The sequence below is a fragment of the Diplotaxodon limnothrissa genome, linkage group LG17 (genome assembly GCF_057381915.1).
Source record: "Diplotaxodon limnothrissa isolate DT_005_m linkage group LG17, D_limnothrissa_male_GT1.1, whole genome shotgun sequence".
Taxonomy (NCBI): Eukaryota; Metazoa; Chordata; class Actinopteri; order Cichliformes; family Cichlidae; genus Diplotaxodon; species Diplotaxodon limnothrissa.
The window spans coordinates 36,174,400-36,191,125 of NC_140612.1; the positions used below are offsets into that span (position 1 = coordinate 36,174,400).

The 16,726-nt window shown below is 39.4% G+C and overlaps 1 protein-coding gene across 1 annotated transcript; it reads right to left on the reverse strand.

Moving 5' to 3' along the window:
- Positions 1-2,151: 2,151 nt before the first annotated feature.
- atxn10 (ataxin 10) lies at positions 2,152-14,370 on the reverse strand. Its single transcript, XM_085376022.1, has 11 exons — positions 14,231-14,370; positions 13,483-13,674; positions 13,081-13,166; positions 12,447-12,543; positions 12,177-12,341; positions 11,999-12,079; positions 11,614-11,770; positions 11,327-11,444; positions 10,921-11,102; positions 6,856-6,919; positions 2,152-4,081 (listed from the first exon to the last, which is right to left on the reverse strand). The coding sequence occupies exons 1-11, from the start codon at positions 14,359-14,361 to the stop codon at positions 3,897-3,899; spliced, it is 1,458 nt and encodes a 485-aa protein (XP_085232148.1). The 5' UTR covers positions 14,362-14,370; the 3' UTR covers positions 2,152-3,896.
- Between the last annotated feature and the right edge of the window lie 2,356 nt (positions 14,371-16,726).

Here is a 16,726-nt window from a genome sequence, read left to right on the forward strand (position 1 = left end):
GGAAACAATGAGGCAGGGTACCGAGAAAGGAAGGGAAAAGGGACAAGGGTACGAAGGGAAGGGAATATGAGAAGCTGGAATTGGAAGTGAAGAATTTTGGAGGTATTTATTACATTTTGCACATTCTGACATCCCATCTGGAATGGAAAACAAAGTGGAATTTGATCGGGAGCAACAGACATAAATATTTAAGACACGTAACTGCTTGCATGCTAGAGTAAAAGTGACATGACAGTGAAAGGATTTTTAAGATAATATCAGTGACGTATCCTACAGATGTTCCACAGAAGAAGAGAAAGGCGACTGTTGGATCTTGGAAAACGTCTGGAACACGCTAACTGGAAATACTATGAAGTAAGATTGCAGCGGAATGCATTCAGCTCTACACTGTACTCAGTTTGAACACTGAAAATGAATTATTTATGTCAAAATATTTTTCACACTTAGAGGATGGTTAGCAAATTCACGTGCTCTGGCATTTTTTTTCCTCTCTCTAATTCATGCGGGCCACAATGGTTTTGTCATATGGAAGCTCAATTACAGCAACTAAACAGCAAAAATAATCTTTTTCCATTTTTTCCTCCCATAAAGGGCAACTTACTAGTGCTTTATTCTCTTTTTTGCACTCACGTGGTTATGTTTTCTTTTTTTATGTCATGAGACATTGGTTACTTTGGGGAGCTGTTGGGTCATGGACATACACTCACCGCCGATGCTTTCCTATGCCAAGAACCAAAGAGGCAGAAAAATACACATGAAGTACTTTTAAACACCGTACTTGTCAGTTTGAACGGCACCTCGTCTTGACTGTGTTCACTGTTTTGTTTTTGGAAGGCTCTTGACTTCTGTGAAAACCATGTAAGCCTCATTGGAACTCTATAGAGGTGCAATCAGGTTCAGATACATCCAGCATTCCCATGAACGGCAGAGACGTGGAATTCCACATTCATGGTCTGTGCTTACACAAGGCCTTCCAGCGCGGTTTAGGCCTGCCTGGGTGGATGGCATGTACCCCAACCACACGGAAGAGGGTATGTGAGGATCAAAGGCCTCAAAGCTATTTTTGGACAGAACCCTTAATGTATTCAGAAATGTTTATTTAGGCTTTATATAACTTACAAAACATTTTGAAGAGTATATTTTTATATGAGGAACGTGGCACTTTATGTCATTTAAGGTGGAAAGAAAGTCACTATTTAGGAGTGCTTTCTGACATCATTGTATACAGATTGAAAAGCTTTAAGTTATTTGGAATTTTTGTTTTTCTTCAAGGTTCCTAAACTGTAAATATTCTACATGTTTTATCAAAAGTTGACCAGATCGTCTATCTTCACATGATCCTTCATAACTCAGAGTGGGCTCTAATAGTTAGTTGTCAAATCAAAGTAATGCAAAGGCAAGTGGAAACCACTAAAGTGGACCTATTGTGCTTTTCCTTGTTTTCTATCACATATATAATGCTACAATGGTGGGTGCTCATATTAAACATGGAAAGGTTTTCAATTAATGAAGCCTGAAATTCTGCTTCAGACTGCACTAAACACTTAGTTTTAGTGTGTTTTTCCAACTTCGACTCTGTGTAGTATTCACTGAGAGGGGGCATCCTAATATGGTCATCTAAGGGACAAATCTTGTATTTGTAAATGGCATTGTAAATTGGCATCCAATCAGAAGAAAGTTGACTTAATGAGAGGGTTTTATTAAAGGAAATGGATGAATACAAGATAAATGATGATTATTTTGAACTGTGAATCACTCAAAGCTACTCTAGAGTCCAAGTATTATAATATGCAGCTGGAAAACAAGCATAATAGGTCCCCTATAAAAAAATAAAAATAAAAAGGTACATGGAAGGTGCTTATAGACAGTACATGGGTAGTGTAAAAGAAAGTGCAAGTATTTTGTATTTGTCTTGATGGTGCTTTTGGTTAACAGTTTCCTAAAAGCATAGCTATAACTTAAAGAAATTTAACTAAATCTGTATTTTATTTGTTTTGTTGCAAAATTAGAGTCTGCAACACAAACATTGACAGTTGTATTTCATTCTTTTTTTTACCAATAAAATTTCTAAGGCACCTCTAGCTTTTTTGTTTTGTGTCACAAAAGGCCAACAATATTTCAATAAAAACAAAGAGCTCTTTGATACACGCAGTCCTTTATTATGCATTAAACTCATTATTCATAACCTCATAGTACGACCCAAAGAAAATGAAGCTTTGAAACCCCAACCAGAAGGCACAAGTACATTATAGTAGAGGCCTGTGGTGTAAAATGCTGACATGGGAAACAAGAAATCATGACCTTGACCAATGTGGTACTAATGTGTTAGGAGATGACCACATGGCTGCAGCCATGCCACCTCATTCAGCCAGGCTGACTTGCACAGGCTCTTTCCTGTGAGGCTGAAAAGCATTGCAGCCATTCAGTCAAGTGCGACTAACAGCTGTTTTGTTAGCCGTCTGAAATCCTGGGGACCGGAACCCCATAAGCTCCCTTCACTATGTTGGCGGATCGAGAGGAGAGTCCGACCAATTGTTTCAACACATTTTGTCATTAAAAAATCAGGTGCAGAGCAAACAGGGTGGAGCAGGGTGTTGGCAGGCGCATAAAGCGCTGCTTTGTTGAGTTGTCAGGACCGTTCAGCTTACCCAGCAGCAGGAGGGATGTCATTCTGCAAACTAATGCTTATGGTCCGATTCCTCTCACTCGCTCTGCAGATGCACAATTCCAGTATGTTTTTATCTACTGCCTACTGATGTAGAATTGCTATCACAGGTCAGCAGACCAAACATGGCTACAGCTAAACAGGAAATACAATATTGATGAAATATTCCCGGAAAAGTCTCCGGAGTCTGGTATAATAAATAATAGATTGCTCAAAGTATTGTGAAGTGTAAGTTGGTGTTATTCTAGAATGGTTAGAACTCATCCTGCATGCCATGATCTCTCTAATGACTTAGTTTTAATCATTAATGGATAGAAATAGAAGATTAGGGTGAAATTCACAAAACTATGTTAAGTATTTAACTAATACTGTTATAATCCTAAAACAAGAATAATTGGAAAGGCAAGCAAAAACACGGTAAACACACTGGGCCTTGTTTTTAAATAATGACACATGCATTTGTATTACTGCATTTCCCCCTTAAATCGCCTTAGCTTATAATATCGTGAATACCATATCTGTGTAGATAAGTGGATATTGGAAATACTTGAACAAGGTCTTCATATCATGACCAAGATGCCTCCATTTAATTAGGTAAGGCAGGGAGGGGGTAGATTACATCATGTTTTGGTCATTCTCTGTTTCATGGTTACTGCAGAAGTCACTATGGGCCTGGGATTAAACCCAAACCCCTGCTGGTATCATCTGTGTCTGTGAAAAGCAAAAAGCCAGGATACTGCAGTGCTCTTTGTCTTTGGATTAAACCGCAAAGCATCAGCCCTGCCAAAAGTTACCAGCATGAGCTTGCCACTAACAAACTCATTTCCCAGACTCGGATCAAGACAAAGCCAGAGCTCCTGGCATCCTGACCTCTGCTTCTATACCACAGATCTTTTGTTTACATAATAGTTTAGGCTTGAGTACCAGCATTACTGAGGTAGAAAAGTACGTTATAGAGCATAATACATACTTTTCTGATCGCACTTTTTTGATTATTGTGTGGGCAGCAGTGTGACTGTTAGCTATCCTGGGCAGGCGCAGATAATATTTGTCTAATACTAAGCAGGCCTATAACCTGAAGAAGCTGCTTAAGTACTTGGTAACATTCATGAGGCTTTTAACACAAGCTGCATGTTCACCCATTAGCGTACACATTTCATGTATTCCCTTCTACTTTACATGGAAACCTGTTTATGGGTTGAGGACCTTCTTTCTCCTCACAGATGTTTTTTTAGGAGTCTTTCCTCACAGGTTTGAGCAGCAAGGTTCCATCTCGCTCTTCCACCAGGAAACCCAACTCCCTGAGCGCGGAGTAGTCAGCTGTGCCGCAGCGTTCCAAAGTGGCAATCAGTTTCTGGTTCTCCGAGTTGTGCTCCAGGAGGTTCCTGATGGTGAAGATTGCCCACTGGCTGATGACTAGAGATGCCCGGTTAAGGACAACAATGTCAAAGTTTCTGCTTTAAAGAGTGGAACATGCAGCTGTTCCATCTTTTATTTTTAAACATATTTTTCAATGACTTATTATTTCCTTATTTTCTCCTCATATTTATACAGCTTCAGAGGTAGATCTTCATATTAAAGATGGGAAACGTTACAAATAATACAGTCAGCATATGTGGAAGCAATCCTTGTTAGACAAAAGCTTGGGAATCAGTTTCTGGCTTTCTCATAGAGAGGGGATCTCCATAATACAGTAAGGCTAAAAGCAGCCCCACCCACCTGCTCTTCAAACCTTGTGTTTCCAAGGGGCAGCCAATGAGAAGAAACCAGGTTTAAAGAGAGATGAATAGCTGAAACTACTCATTTCAGACAAAGGACAAACTGAGGGGTTACACCACAGCCAAGTTTATGAGAACTATGGATGATTTTGAACAGATTAAAAGTGAGCAACAAAACAAAACACATTACTATTGCCTAAAAACAAGCATCCATTTAACACTGCTGCATCAATTTAAATCAAAATTTGTGGTCTTATTCAGTCTCTTTTGGAATTAAGTTTTGTATATTTGTACATAAAAGCCGGTGAGTTTGCATCTCCCCCCCCTCCCAAAAAAAGCCAAAAAAAACAACAACAACAACAACTTTGCATCGCGCTACAAGGTAGTAGATGTCATGCAAGATGGATCTAGGAAATGATTTGTTATAGAAAGAAAATACAATACCAACAAAACCTGGAAAATAGATCAAGCTCTTTCAACTCATGAGCAGTTTTTATTTTCCCTGGGTCATTGACTTCAAAGACAGCCTAACAAACAAACGGGTTTGCAGACAGGTTGTGTATACTTTGCATTTCAGGTCACCCCATACACACTTTTTTTTCTAGATAACTACATTTTGGATGTAATGGTAGATAGACTGGGTTGTGGTTCTGTGTGTGTGGATGTGTCGGTAAGCAGACATGAAAGATAAACATGGGAACAAAATCAATGACCTGAAGACATATGCGTTTTCTCAAAGACTGTCAAAAAGTTGTGACAAAGATACATTATGTGTGAGCTCCCTCCAGTTTAAAGTCAGGGTTTGTGGGTCTGATGAATGCGGTGCTGGAAGCGTCACTTTCTTTTAGTGCAATAAATAAGTGAAAACTGGAGCTCCGCAGTGTACCAACTGTTTATTTTCTTTCTTCCAAGGTCTGCTGGTACCCATCAGCTAATTGAATCAAGCCCAATAAAGTGTAACTCCACTGGATAGAAGAAGAAAGTTTAGCATTTTACTTTGGTTGTGTATTAAACTGGATTTAAAGTTTACAAAACAAAATTTGCATGTTGAATTAGCCATTTTAACACCAACTGCAACCCATCACATGATACTGTCAACCATCTGCAAGCACAGCAACTAGGGCTGGGTATCGTCACTGATTTCTAGAATCGATTCAATTCCGATTCACAAGGTCCCGAATCGATTCGATCCACGATTCGATTTAATTCGATTCGATTTAAATCTGGGAAATTTTGACAGTCAGAAATATTATAATTCAGATCAGTACATTTACATATTTTTGTATCAATAAAAAGGAAGCTGACACACGCAAGACTTTATCACAGGTGTAAGCGTCACAGCAGATGCCTTTGTGTCAAAGTAGCTGAAGATAAAACACAGAAAAACATGAAGGCGATTTTCCTGGCCTGGGATTTTATAAAAATATTCTGCAGTACATCAAAAACGAAAGAAAACCATTAATCAACATATGAACATCACCTCTGACGTTACAGCGGTTTTATTAGAGACACGGCTAAGCGTTTTGCATTTTGAATAATTTTAAAAAGTTTAAATTTATTCAGTATTGAACAGCAGAAATGAGGTTTTCTTTTCGGAAGAATGTAAAAGGGAAAAAAACAGCAGCCGACAGCGCTGTAAACAACAGTAAACTTGTGCGTAACAAGCAAGCGAATAATGAAGAAAGCAAAACTGTTCGAGAGAGAGAGAGAGAAAGAGAGAGGGAGAGAGAGAGAGCTGCGCATCGCAATGGAAGCAAAACAGTAAAAGTCAGAGTGAATTCATGACGATGTTTATGTGAAGCGTTTGGATCTTCTTTTGCTGCTGGTTCGGTCAATATTGTTTGGAGAGAGATCAAACTAACAGCTTTAGAATCGGCTTATAAAGGGCGTGAACACAAAGCGCGGACCCGCCGACAGATCAGAATCAGCGAGCTGTCGGCTTTCAGCCCCGACCGTGAGAAAGGCGACAACTAACTGATTCTGATCCGCGGGTCGCGCTGTGTGTTTAAGTCTATGTGCAGAATCCGTGTTCCTGCTCTCATTTACTGTCTTAACTGTTTGGTGGTTCTTAAGATTTTGTGAGATGTCACCTGAGATTCTGGCATTTTGGGCAAAATAAATTTATATTAAAAAATCGATTCAGGATTTTAATGAATCGATTTTACGTTATCCAAGCCAGAATCGATTTTAATCGATGAATCGATTATAAAAACCCACCCCTAACAGCAACATAACTCTCTTCACATTTCGGCACTCTTTCCTTGCCAGCCAGTACACGCTGCAACAATTAAAGCTCAATGCAAAGTTGTGCAGGCAAGCCCACTACCTTTACTGTACAAATATACAAATATACAAAGCTTAATTGCAAAAGAGCCCACAAACTTTTTGCTTAAATATGAAGAATGATTTAAATAAACATGAAATATGGCTACATTACCACAGCTTCATATTTATACTTCACAGAAAGGATACAAGGATTGTTGCTGTCAATGTTGCAGTTATCCAAGATGAGGGGGATGCCTTCAAGTTCTCGCACCTATGGGATATAAGAAAATGATATCAAATATAGAGTAACTCAGCTGCCAGGTCCCCAGCTAATTTCACAGTGTTACCTTCTAATGAATTAGAATTAATTACCCAATTTCTTTTGCTTGTTTTCACTGTTGTTTGTTCAACTTTAATGGTAACATATTACTGTAACGTAACGTGAGGCGTTGTTGACTACTTGATTCATTATCATCACTTCACCTGTCGGCTCAGCAGGTGTACTCGCAGTGAAACTGAGAGCTGAATGAGGCAAAACTAGCACAACTATAAATGACAGCAGTAAGCAGCTGCCTGATGACTCTCACATTGAACCAATATGAGACCAGTGTAAATAAATCGTCAAATGCCAATTTAGTATATTTATCCTTGGAGGTCATTTATTCCCAAATTCTACTTTCCAAAATCAGGAAAAAATAGAGCCTGATATAGCTTGATACAAAATGATTTTGGCTGCTCCATCCACCTCCATCTCAAACTATCCTCAGCATCCTCTTTTTAAACCAGACCTCTCTGTGGATCCGCCTTCATTACGTCCATGAATCGTCTCTCTCTGGTCTTCCTCTTTTTCTCCAGGCTGGCAGCTCCATCGTCAATATCTTTAATGAAATATATCCACTGTCCCTCCTCTGCACATGTCCAAACCAGCTCAGCCTTGTGTCTCTAACTTTGAACTGTCCCTCTGATGTACTCTTTCCCAGTCTTGTCCATCCCTGTCACTGCAGCTACTACAGCTCAGCACATCAATTTTGTTCTTGAAAAATCAACCAGTACCACTCATACCTCAGGTATGTCAACTGGACCAACTTGAATAACACATTATTTTTAATTTAACACTGGTATTGGATCAGTACTCAGCATCTACTGAAGTAAAAACATTTACATATCAAGACCACAAACTGTCTATTGTTTATGCAAGAATAAAACCAGATACTCTTAATGAGATGACTTATTAAGTGAACAAAACTATAGCAAAAGGTCTTGCTGTACAGTCTCTAGTTACTTTATATCTCTTTTTCAGGAGGAAATAAATCTGTATAAACTTACTTAAACAACAGATACTTTATATCCAAGATTTACTGAAAGAATTTGTGAGACGTTTATCGAGGTTCACGATTCGAGTTAAGAAACAGCAGACAAAGGAACAGTACAGAGATGCCCTTAGCAGAGCCTCACATCCATGCAAACAAAGCAGTGTGGTTGTGGGTTAGTCTAAGAGCACCACAACAGGACAATCTGTTCTTTATCATGTGTCTCATTCTATAGGCTTAATTGTTGTATTTGCTTTCTGATGCCCTCCGCACGCCGTTGCGGTTACTCTCCAAACACACTGGAGCAACAGAACAAGACAAAGTGCTGAGTTACAGAAAATGGAAATGTCATTTACACTGTCAAAGAAACACAGAGCACGCAGGTCTGCGTTTTCCACTTTAGGAATCATTGTCTAAAGTTACTGAAATTATATTTAAACTCATAAAAGGGATGAATAACAAGCAGCTGGACCCTGACTTTCAGTCCGGCACAAGCAGTTCCTCGCTTTGCATGCACATCTTAAATTACAATCTCTCCCAAAGGTGAACAGAACGACATTTGGTTTACTGGAAGAAATCTGGGTGAAAACAGATACGTGGTGATTTCTGACCACTGACAGACCACAGATCAGCATCCATAAATATTATACAGGGGCCAACTGAGGGTGGCCATCCCACAAGCATTCCACAAATCTGTTCCTATTAAGTACAACCGAGTCTACAAAGTGATGTTGATACTGTCTGCTTTATTACCCATCTGTGCTTTACGCTGATAGCTGCATGCTGAAAGATGTCAATTGAGAAAAACTGATAAGATTTCTAAAATAAACAAGAAGCTAATGTTTCACATTTGAGTGGAAAACCGAGTTGTGTTGAAAGAACCCACAGCCTCTCGCTCAATTAGACTTTGCACTCGTTTGCACTCCTCGGGAGATTTGGTTTGAGGTTGCATGCAGCAGCCCATTTACTAAAACCTGCCTCTGAGCATGATCATTTAGTGGAGAGGTCAAACAAAGCAAACTAATTCAGGTCGGCCTCCCAAACCTCGCAGTCACATTTACACTTTTGACCCTCCAACTGTGTTGGACTGATTAAGGGTATTTGTTTAAATGCTAGGAGACCAAGGATCGCATTAGAAGGGCAGACCAGCAGGCTAGAATAAATGTAAGCAAAGAAAAACATTTAAATTTTAGGGTTTGTAAATATTTTCCTTTTCTAAATTCGATAATTGTTCTAAACCATAATTTCCTGACAGAACTATCAGTACATATTATAAAACTAACCAAAGAGGCTTTGGGCAATTTTCAATATGCTAATGTGTCTCCCCGCTTCCTTCACTTGACTCGTCCTTGTGTCTTACCTCCTCCTACTGAGGATGGGAGAGAGACAAGGAAGAGAAGCATATAAGCACCGACATTTACTAATGATGAGAATATCCATATTCCCACGTATAAAACCTTACCGCTGCTCATCTTTCACAGCTAGCACGTACAGGTAGGAATCAACAGGCACCACGTGATAAGATATCATGACAATATGATGTTTTACATTTTGCAATATGCTGAGTGTTGCAATAACATATTTTGTGATTTATTTTTTTGTAGCCGAAAATGATGTCCTAAAGTTAACTTTCTTTTCGGATAAAAAGATACTGACAAAAGTTATCTCACTTCAGTTATTTTTTTAGTGCAAAATGAGATATTCAAGCACACAAACACTGTCACCGAAACCTGCCATCCATGCTGCCGGACAGAGTCAGTCTCCTGTCACTTTACAATTACATGGTGTCAAGCAAGCAATTACATGTAACCCATTTCTGACAATACAGCAATTATCTGTAATAAATAGGCACATAGTGCTGTCTGTTGCAGTCTGCATAGACAAAAAAAAAAACATTTAAGTATCACATTTGCTCTCAGCAACCTTCCTGTTCTACAGGAATATAACCAGAATGCAACCACTCAGCTGAGTCAAGTCCCCTCAAATTGTGCTCATTCAGACTCATAGTAGTGTGTTGGTAGTCTTCCTGCATTTATAAATTAAACAGCAATTACTTAAAATAATCTCTCAGAGAGTGACTGCAGTCATTCCAAGTCAGACTGCAACCGTTTGCAGAACAGCTTCCTATCAGGCGACCTGTGCAATCACCTTGTGACCAAAAGTGGTCATGACTGTTAAGCTCTGCGCAGCCATTTAGTACAATATGAAAAAAGTCAATACAATCATCAGTCAGCCAGCTATGTTTTTGTAGATGCAAGATGGTTGCTGTCCTATTTTTACTGTGACTGAGTCATTAGCTTGCTCTGAATTAGAAGGTAGCGTTGTTTGCTCAGCTAACATTTATCTCATGAAGATGGTGCATGAGATAAGCCATCTTTTACGAAGTATCCTCACAGTATTATTTAATAAAATACTGATTTTTTGCTGTACCTCTATTGACAATAATGGCAAGGAAAATATTGTGATACCATACTGCATAGATTTTTCCTCTCCCCTACTAGATAGATAGAAAAAAATAGCTAAAGTGCTTGAGCAGATTTCCCCACCTAACAGTTATTTCAAAATGCCTCCGGGTACTTATTTGGGCAGCTATTTTGAAGTTTTACTTAAAGAAACGCTTCAGATGTGACAGATTTAAGTACAAGACTCTGTGTCTGTCTCTGACAGATAGGTAGACAGACATAAAGTTCTCTTTATGTCCCACGAATAGGATAATCATGAAATACTGTATGTAAATTCTCAACATATTTAAAATGGCAGCATATGAAGGACTCTGAGGTGCAGAAGTAAGATTTTTAGGTCAAGGAAAGACAGAGGACAAGTGGAAATATGACTCAGCACATTGAGCTACCTCTGATCTGGAAATTATGGCTTACAGCAAAATTTTCATTCACTCTTCGTCACAGTTGTTATCAAGTACCACCACAAACTTCCATCCCTGCACTCATTCATTTGTCCAAACCTTGTTCTGGTTGTTGGTATTGCTGTGGCAGAGGTTTCCAATGAGCCTGATGAGATGTGCCTTAAAGCTGATGACAGGAGAATAAGAAGAAGAGTCTCCATCTCCACTGAAGGAGAAGTTCTGAGCAGCACTGAAAATATTCTTACTGGCCTTCCCAGTGGCGTGTACCTGCTCCAGGAGCTCTGCATGGACAGTTTGTGACAGACAACAGGAAAAGCAGAACACCTTCTGAGAAGCAGCATAAAGCTATTCAGATTATAGCTGATTTTGACAAATGAGATTCTGCTTTTCTCCTTTAAGAAACAGATTAAATGATAAACCTCAAACTTTCCAGCATTTGGACTTTGCGGGCTGTTTAATGTCTGCTGTTGCTCGGTTGTTGACTTAATGGCTGTTTTTCATTTACCAACAGTAGTTACTAGAAGGTCTGGATGATCCTGTAGGAACATGAACTGCTTGTGGTCTGAGGTCATCTCACACAGCACATCCAGCAGACTAATCACTGTTAGTGCCTCCTGCAGGACCTGCAGGGGATTGCAACAAACGGGGGGCAGTCCACAGAGTAAGAATCTTTTGAGACACAATACTGAGTCAAAATGACTGAAACATAGGTTAATTCATTTCACACAGGGTAAGACTAACAAACGCAGGGTGAAAAACCCGCAGAAATTGTGTTGAATTTATGATCTGTACCTCATCACTGGACGCAGAACCCGTAGCAAGTGTGAGCACAGCACCACAACCTTTCTGGAAGGAAGTGGCCAGGAAATGAGCCACACTGGGAGGGATGCCACAGTCTTCTGAGCCCTCCTCTCTTAGCTGGGCTAAAAGTAGCTCTAATAAAGTAACTCTGAAAAACAAAATGTACATCTATATGAAGCATCTATAGTTTTTATTTAAATATTAGCTGTTTTTACCACTATTCTGTGCATCAATTCTCTGCAGTGCAAAAACCAAACAAACTAAAATAATAATAGGTTGAAAGGTGTTGTAGCATACATTTAACCATATCTTTATTTTTACAATTCTGTTTGAATGAATTGTTCATGTTTTTGTCCAAACAACAAAAATGAAGTACCTATCATGGTGAGACATTTCAGAGTACATGTTCTCCACCAGCGATGAAGACTTCAGGAAATGCTGTGTTGCAATCAGCACTCTGAAAAATCAATAAATAGCAAAGGGAAAGTAGCACTTAAATATGCCCTTAATGCATAACAACAGTTTTCAAGTTAGTACCATGATGATGCACTTACGTCCAGTCCAGCTCAGGCTGAGTCCTGCAGAGCTCCATCACCCTGAGAGCCAGCTCAATGTTCTGTGGCTTGGACAAATCTTCCACCTTGGCCTCATCCAGGCATGTGTGGATTACCATCGAGGTGTAGTTCACGGTCTTCTCATCGTCAGTGCTAAGCAGCTGCCTGTTTGGATACGTTCGGGTTGACAGAATTACCAATATAGAATCTGCATGTGATTTTGGAGTCAAACAAAAAGATGAGGGTGAGATTTTGGCACACAGAACTTACAGGAAAAGGTCTGGGAAGCTTATCATCCAAATGTCATCTTTGCACAACTGGTTACCAACAGCCAAGTTACCAAGAAACTGGATGCCACAGCGAAGAGCTGAGCCACAGAAAACCGATCAAAAATAAGAAAAAACATTCAACATTCATTTTCCTCCATGGTGTATTGCTTTTATGTCCCTCTAGACTGTTAAAGTTTTTTGCCTACTCTTGAATACAAAAGAACTTGACAGAACGGTTTCTTGTAAAACTCAAAGAACCCTAAAAAAAGAAAAAAGAAAAACAGCTCTTGATAGTGACATCGTGACAGGATGTAAACATTAATGACATCCTCCCCTAACCTGAGTTGTAATATTAGCTGGATGCACACTTCTTCTGGTTGGCGGATGTAGACTGTTGACAGAAAATAGTTCTTATATGAAACTGCCTACACAAAAGGCATAATATTTTTTTGACTAGTCAAAGTCATAATTTCTTTTACAATTTGAGCACCACAAGACAAAAACAGCACAATCTACTTCCATCTCTAACAACCTCTATAGCTCACTTCAAAACAATTTAGTTGGCTTTGAAAGGGACAAAGGAAAAACACACAAGTACTGTACCTTAAGCATCAGTAGCTGAATTTTAGACTTACGTTCGAAGATGGTATCTGGAATCTCCATATTTACAGTAGATAAAAATCTCAGGAGTTTGAGGGATACATCAATGAAACCAAGTTCCCTAGTTGACAAAGACACATTATGTCAAGTGTTTCTTTGTCTTAAGAAAGGAGGTGCCCAATAATCTAACAAACTTTGACATAATATTATAATAAACTGCAAAAATAGCACTTCAACAAATCCTGCAATTGCAAAGATATAATTGTACAGGTTCCTTAAACATAAACTGCCAAATTTTAGCAGGAAAAATGCTCAAGAAGGATTTTTAGCAGAGTTTCCAAATAAATCAGTCACTAAACTCTATGACCATTGTTTACTTAATTAATTTGTATTTACTGAAAGATCCCCCTCATGCTGCTTTGTGATGTCGGGGATACCTGAGCAGACTCTGGTTACGTATACTCTGGACACAGGAGTTCCTCTGAGCTCTGAAGCACTCTGCGGTCAGCTGGAGCTGCAGGGTAAAGGTCTGCACATCCTCACTGTCCAAGCCGGCAGCCTGCAGCTCTTCACAAAGTCTGGTCAGGACCTTCACAAGAGTGGAGAATGTCTTCTCCTCCACAGCATCTCTGACAACGACAAACAGGTGAACAAATACACAATATTCATTTCATTTGCAGTACTCTCACTGGGAGACCACCAGATATAAAACACAGATGTAGTTAATAACGCGGTATTTGCACTACATTAGCTGGATCTTGCGTGAAACACTGTCTTTTTTCCATTAAGAAAAAAATAAAAATGAAGTTCACAATTTGAATCCAAATGTGCGGGATACTCCTGTGCTACAAATTCTACAGAAGGGAGCATAATGTCACGTGCACAGGCCGTTAAATTTTAATAAGCAGAGTTAGCTCCTGCACAGGAAAAACAATGGCAGTAATGCTTAAAAATGTGCTTTTAGTACAAAACCACGTACTGAAGCTATACTGCTGATATGTGTTAGTTTTGTTTTTTTATGCTGCAGCGACAATTATTAGGTCTGAGTTCAGAAACCGGGCGTGCCGTTATATTTGGCTGTGCGTAGTTGACAGTTGGGTATTTTCAAGTTACTGCTAGCTTAGCCGGACCGCACTGATACGGCCCATTTCCGTATAAAACATAAATAAATTACCCAGACCTCACCTGTATTCGACATCCCGCAGCGCAGCTGTAAATGTTTTTAAAGTCTGCAAGTGTTCAGGTCCGTGTTTTTCATTTAAAATGCCAGCGATGGACGCTGAGGTCCCCAAAATGATGTCGGTGGAAGCTGCCATGTTTGCCTGTTTCACGCTTGTGGGCGGGACGTCCGGAAAACTCTTTAAGACATTATTGGTTCAAATCAGTATGGGGCGGGGACTGAGCATGTGCTGCTGTTTTCTTGTTGAAGAAGAGTCTCCTAGACTGCTGTGTAATGAAGGCTGTGACTGCAAATAGACTCTACAGAATGAATTTTCATGTGTTTTTGGATAAAACTGTGGGTAAAAATGACTTAACTATTCTGTGTTTCACTGTAATGATTTGATTAAGCACTTAGCACTGAGAAAGACAGAAGTAAAAATAGAACTGATGAGAGCCATCAAGCTTCTGGAGACCAAGGTTATTTTAGTTAACTAAAAAAAGGTACAAACTAAAAATACATATGAAATAACATTTTAGTTGACTAAAATAAAACAAATAAAACATAGACTTAAATGTAAAACTAACTGCAATTATTTTGTTTTCTTGGAAAACTAAATTTGTTTGTTTTTTTTAAATAGAGAGACCAAACTCTATTTACACTAGTCTAATTTTGTACCCATTATAACCTCCCTAAAATTGCTATAGGATGCAGCTGCATTCACATCTCAAATCCATTCACCAAAACCAACATTTGAAAAGTTCAAATGTCAATCCATTCAACCCAGATAGTTTATAGAACAGCTACTGCAACTGCAGCTGCAAAGCCGCAAAACAAGCCTTTGTGATTTCCATGTAGAGTGGCAAATTTTAGATTACAGATCCATTATGGTTCTCCCTTGTATTTCCACTGGCCTGGAACAGCACAGCAGTGGTGAAAAGCAGCTCGCTGCTGAGAAGAGTTGATTACGGATGGTAGGAAGCATCCACCTCAAGCAATTTGTCAGCCTTAAAATGAGGCAATGAAAGAAGCAAACATTCCCTTTATAGAATTCCCATTATTCATTTTTCAAGTGGAATAACTGGAAATATCCTCACAAACTGGAAATGCTGTGGCATGATCGGGGAATCTGAAGAGTTGAGTTACAGGAAAAACAGGACATCCTATCAGGGTTCAGCCATTCTAGAAACCTCAGTAATGTTAACTAGACGGCAGCTGGTTTAGTCTGCTGTGGCAGACGATCTAGCTCTCTCGGAAAAAGAAAAAACAAAAACATCAAGACAATCAACCACACACACAGTTTTTATTATTCACAGATGGTCGGGCATTTTTCCTGTACAAAACACAATCAGCGTTGTTAAATGAAACACTTTAATACCAAGTGAATCATGTCGTATTTGGTCTTCCAAGACAGAGAAAAATGCAAGGAGAAATGAAATGGCTCCTTGTGTCGAGCAGCAGTTTGTCACAGCGGCACTCACGACAGCAAACTGAGCTGAACCTAAACACAGCGCACAGTGGTTAAGGAAATTATAAATGTTTATTTGCACCCTGATGGTCTAATACCAGAGCCTGTTTCATTCCACTCTTGTAAAATCCATGTATCAACACATCTGGCATAGCGCTAACAAAGGAGAAATTCATTTGTGGTGCGAACATTTTCAGCCATGCGTGAAGTGTGGCTCTGTGAAGACGTGCTTCAATTCAGACATTCGTGGACTCAACATTATGTAACCTTCTAATTTTCATCCCCCCGAGTGCTCTAATTTGTGGTTTTGAGTGAAAGGCTGCGGTTGAATAGTTATTTGCTGCTCTGAATGAATGAAAATCTCTGTTATGTGACATACATGAAAAAAAAGTAAAAGTATTTAGGATACTGTAGTGTTAACACAACACAAAATAGTTTCCTTAAGGCACTTGATATTGTAAGGTAAAGACAGCTACAGTAATACAGAGAGAAACCCCTCAGGTGACCCCCTATGAAAAAGCACTTGGCAGCAATGGGAAGGAAAAACTCCCTTTTAACCAGAAGCAGTCTCCAGCAGAACCAGGCTGTAGATGGAGCATGCCCATTCACGTTCTGTTAGACATCACCTCTGCTGACTGGGGTCACTCAAGTGGACTTCTCTAGCACATTTGTGGTGGTGGAGCCTTTTTTTAAAATCAGCTTCTGTAAAATTATATTGATTTCTGTGCAGTTTATTGTGTAAACACCTAATCCAAGAGGTACTTAGCATCTCTGGGTATCCTGTTATGAAATGATGATGTATAAAACCCTGCTTCTGGGTTCAAACTACACTGTGTTCATTAAGGCTGTTGTCTTTTTAATGTGTTTTAATGCTTTATATTCTTGAATTCAAGAATTGGTCAAAATCCGCCTGTACCGTACACTGGGATTCCCCATTCTTATCTATGGGTCGTAGACCTGGGTCATCCTCAAACACGACCTCAACAAACTTGAGGTCTTCCAAACGCACTGTTTGCATCAGATTCTCCGTGTGTCCCTCCGTGATAGTCTAAGC

Bases quoted from the DNA above. Each gene is read 5' to 3' on its own strand.
- atxn10 (XM_085376022.1), bottom strand. From the start codon at position 14,361: ATGGCAGCTTCCACCGACATCATTTTGGGGACCTCAGCGTCCATCGCT. The intron at 11,771-11,998 runs GTACTTCATTTT...TTTGTTTTTCAG, and splicing joins GAAATGTCTCACCATGATAG to AGTTACTTTATTAGAGCTAC. The intron at 11,445-11,613 runs GTACAGATCATA...AATCCCCTGCAG, and splicing joins GTTCTGCGTCCAGTGATGAG to GTCCTGCAGGAGGCACTAAC.